This window comes from Aplysia californica, unplaced genomic scaffold, assembly GCF_000002075.1.
Source record: "Aplysia californica isolate F4 #8 unplaced genomic scaffold, AplCal3.0 scaffold00311, whole genome shotgun sequence".
Classification (NCBI taxonomy): domain Eukaryota; kingdom Metazoa; phylum Mollusca; class Gastropoda; order Aplysiida; family Aplysiidae; genus Aplysia; species Aplysia californica.
The window spans coordinates 678,378-682,172 of NW_004797581.1; the positions used below are offsets into that span (position 1 = coordinate 678,378).

At 36.2% G+C, this 3,795-nt stretch overlaps 1 protein-coding gene across 2 annotated transcripts in view; it reads left to right on the plus strand.

Annotated features, from left to right (window-relative positions):
• Window positions 1-3,795, plus strand: part of LOC101853175 (carboxy-terminal kinesin 2) — a 23,584-nt gene that overhangs the window by 4,224 nt on the left and 15,565 nt on the right. For both annotated transcript variants that reach the window (XM_005102069.3, XM_005102070.3), the window contains exons 4-5: window positions 675-743; window positions 2,430-2,527. In XM_005102069.3, the coding sequence (XP_005102126.1) occupies window positions 675-743; window positions 2,430-2,527 (167 nt within the window). The remainder of the gene's footprint in view (window positions 1-674; window positions 744-2,429; window positions 2,528-3,795) is intronic.

A 3,795-nucleotide genomic window follows, 5' to 3' on the forward strand; every position in this document is an offset into this window, starting at 1 on the left:
CCCCCCCTCCTCCGTACTTCCTTCTTTCAGTCCGTTATTTTTTTCGCAAACACTTTTTCTGCTTTATATTTTATTAAATTAATTAGTTGAGACTTACTTTCTTGAAACGCTTTACATTTTTTATTGGGTTTTTTTATTGCATTTCTTTATAATAAAATAATCTGGCTTATGTGTCTTCAGTTGTCAATACATACTCTGGCCTTTTTACTTCAACTATGTGTATTCACTCACTTACTTTCAGTAAAACTTAAAGTTTTTCATCTCGCCGCTCTTTGAAGAGAAGAGAGAAGACTTTCACTTCTGTTATCACTTGTTTGACTTCAAACTGTCTGGCTGCTGGTGTGTCATTGTTGGATTCTTTTCCTTGACTGTAGAAGATGTGAATTTGTTTCTAATATCTGGAAGTCCTTTTTCTTTGATCACTTAGGACTGTCTTTCTGTAAAAGTTTGTGTTTCCTGCCCATCCCAGATGGGTCTTGACTGGCAGGGTTCTATCAGCCTGCCTTTTAAATCATTATCCAGTGTCCGATTTGTGTTGATAGTCATGGAAAACATGTCCCAATCTGCCATTATCATTTCAGCAATCTGCCATTATCATTTCAGAATGAAGAGAGCATTTATACAATTGCCTTTTGAACATTTTGAGAACTTTTACCTCTTTTCAAATTTTGCAGGAGCCCCTCCTACTTCTGCGGCTTCAAAGGCTGTGAATCAGAGTCTCAATGCTACAGTGGTCAGCACAGGTATATTATTGTCACATTTATCTCCAAGATCACAGGCAGCGTTTTACCATTCCCTGCATTACTTAAGACTGACCTAAACTTTTTGGATTTATAACAGATTGCATGATGACAAAAATTCGAAATTATTGATGTTAAGAGGTTTGACACTATATATCTGAGTTCCAGCACAATTGTGTTATAAAATGGATTATTAACTATAATGCAGTTCAAGTTAAGACAATAAAGTTTATAAAGAATTTATTTCCCTTTTTTATCGTTTTCTTCATTAGTGCCACTGGTGTGCATTACAAGTGTTTTCAGTTATGATGCAGTTGGCTGACTTCTCATCTTTGTGAAAGTTTTGAAGCAAATTTCAGAAATAAATTAAATAGAATCACTTTTGGGGAAATTTAGTTTGCTGTGGCAAGTACAGGGTGTCTAAAAAAAAAGAGAGCCCACTTAAAGGCAGTCATCTCTACACTAATTTCAACAAAAATTTTAATAAAATTCAACAAGGAGGACGTCATGTTTGTATTTAGATCTATGTGAAGAAAATCTCTCAACTTGTTCAGGAAATATCAAGTTTTAAAAGTTTCAACCAAAATTGAATATTTTACTTATTATTATAAAGCATTCGGCTAGTGACATGATTGGTCCGTTGTGGCTTCAGGACAAGGACGGTAAAACAACAGTCACCTCAAATATATAAAAACGTGTCAAGAAAGTTTTGTAGACGTTAGGGGAGAATGTGTAATGTTGTACAGGCCTAGTTCCAGTGAGATGGGACCACAACCCTCAGACCAAGAGTGGCCCTGATATATGGCTGCAAGAAAGGTTTTGAGGATGCCTTATGAGCCGAAAATTTACAAATGAATGGTTACCACATTCCCTCCCAACTGATGCCCCTTCAATTATTACCTTCGGGGATCTTTGACACAGTGTAAGGAAACAACTCACAGTCGAACAGTTAAAACTCAGAGTTGAACAGGATGTCAAAAGATTCGACCCGAAAACATGCCACAGGGCTATTCAAAATTTCCAGTGGCACATTGGAGCTCATATGAAAAGGAATATGATATGCACCTGGAAATTTAAACAGCGAACACCTTCCTTGAGTTTATTCCACCATATACCAATTTTGTATTAATTTGTTCTTCAATGCACAAATAGTGACTATGTTGAAACAGAATACTATGGCTGATTTTTAAGAAGTTGCACAGTTTTGGGTTTCAATCAATTTAGGTTGAAATCTTTGTAGTTTGATATTTTTTTAACTGATGGATTGATTTTTTTTCTCCATATATTGACAAATGTAACGTCCTAGCGGTTGAATTTTATTTCTGCAAAGTTTTTTAAAAATTTGTCCAAAGATATTTGAGTTATTGCTGTTAAAGTGGGTCCTTTTTTTTCTTTTTCTTTTTTTTTTTTTTTTTAGACACAAGGCATAGATTATTATTATTATATACAATATACTATATATATATATATATATAAATATAAACAACAATGAGGAGATTACAGCAGCATCACACAAATGTAGACATTTTTATTTCAATATGTTATTGTTGATTGCTTCTTAACCACATCCTGTTCTTGAGCTGCAGCCGTCATGTCTTCTTGCTGAAGGGCACACCCTAGTGACTGTCCTCTTTAAAACTGTATGCTTCAATTGTTGAGTTTAACTGGCTTTTTCTTCCATGCTGACAGGGGCCCCCAAGAAGAGGCCAGCATGGGATCTCAAGGGCAGGCTTCAGGATATGGAAGCGCATATGCAGCGCCAAGCAAAGGACAGTTCTTCATTACAGGTCTGAAACTGAGAAAAAGAACTGAGCCTGATTTCACTTTCTAGTGCTGATGGTCTTTCTGTTTTCTTTTTACAAAATTGTGGCTTTTAGGATACTCATTCTATATTTTTTAACAAATTCTTTATTATTTTAGGAGAAAGACAAATGCCCTGCTGATAGCATCATTTTTTTAGTTGGTTAACGAACACACACTGTGATTTTCAAAAGTGGGATTTGCATTTGGCACAATGTAAAGTAAGCAATGATGTGTTCAAATTTATTCAGATCTTTTCTTTACTTTCAAAGATATATAATCCCAGCCAGCTTTGTTGGTACAGGCCCCTGCGGTGAAAGATAAATGTTATAGGTATGGTTGAGTTGTGCATCTTGACTCAAATATTTAGTAGAGAGGTGGTATGTTGTAAGGGAAAGGGCTTTATCATACCACCGTTCAGCCATGAAATAGTTTCAAATTGTGTGGAAAGCTAGAATAGGTTACAAAAGCTAAGAAAAAGTTAATTAATCAAATACTAACAAATAGATCTAATCATTATTTTTCATATTCTCAAGTGGTTTCCTCTTAATGGTGAATATATGTCATGGTCAATGATTGTCAGATACGAATTAGATTATTTACATCACCCCCTTAAAAAAAAGGGCACAGGACAACAAAAAAAGAAGAGAAATGGTAGAAGAAAGGAATTATTTAACTGTTTGCAAAAGAATTATGAAGATGCACGTGACCAGCTGTCATCATGATAGTTTGTAAACATGTTTCATTTGTTGGACCCTTGAAATGATATCTCTATTTATATAATATATTATGCAGACCTGCCACTCATCCCGATTTAATCGGGATATCCCGATTTTTTTCCCCAAATCTCAACCATCCCGATTTTCCCGATTTCGATCGCCAGTATCCTGATTCTTTGTGGTTGCGTCTGTTGCGTCCGATTCTTAGAAAAAAATATATAAAGTTCTGCAATCTCTTTTGCTTGGAAACACCAATTGGATTTTTTATCTGCAGGAACTTGGAACGCTATTTTCTAAAGCATCTATGCCGAATCTAGATCTAGTAGATGACTAACGCACGTTATGTTAAACTAGTAAAATCAACCTAGTTTCAAAAGCTCATTCGCATCACATGACATGACCTCGTACGTGTGGTGAGTAGCGCGTGTGCCGGGGACCGTCGGTTGTCGGGGTCAACAAAGTACATTCACACCGGTCGCGTTGGTCGAGGTGTTTTTCGGGACTTAACCAGTGTGGACGGCCGGGGGGAAGGGGTG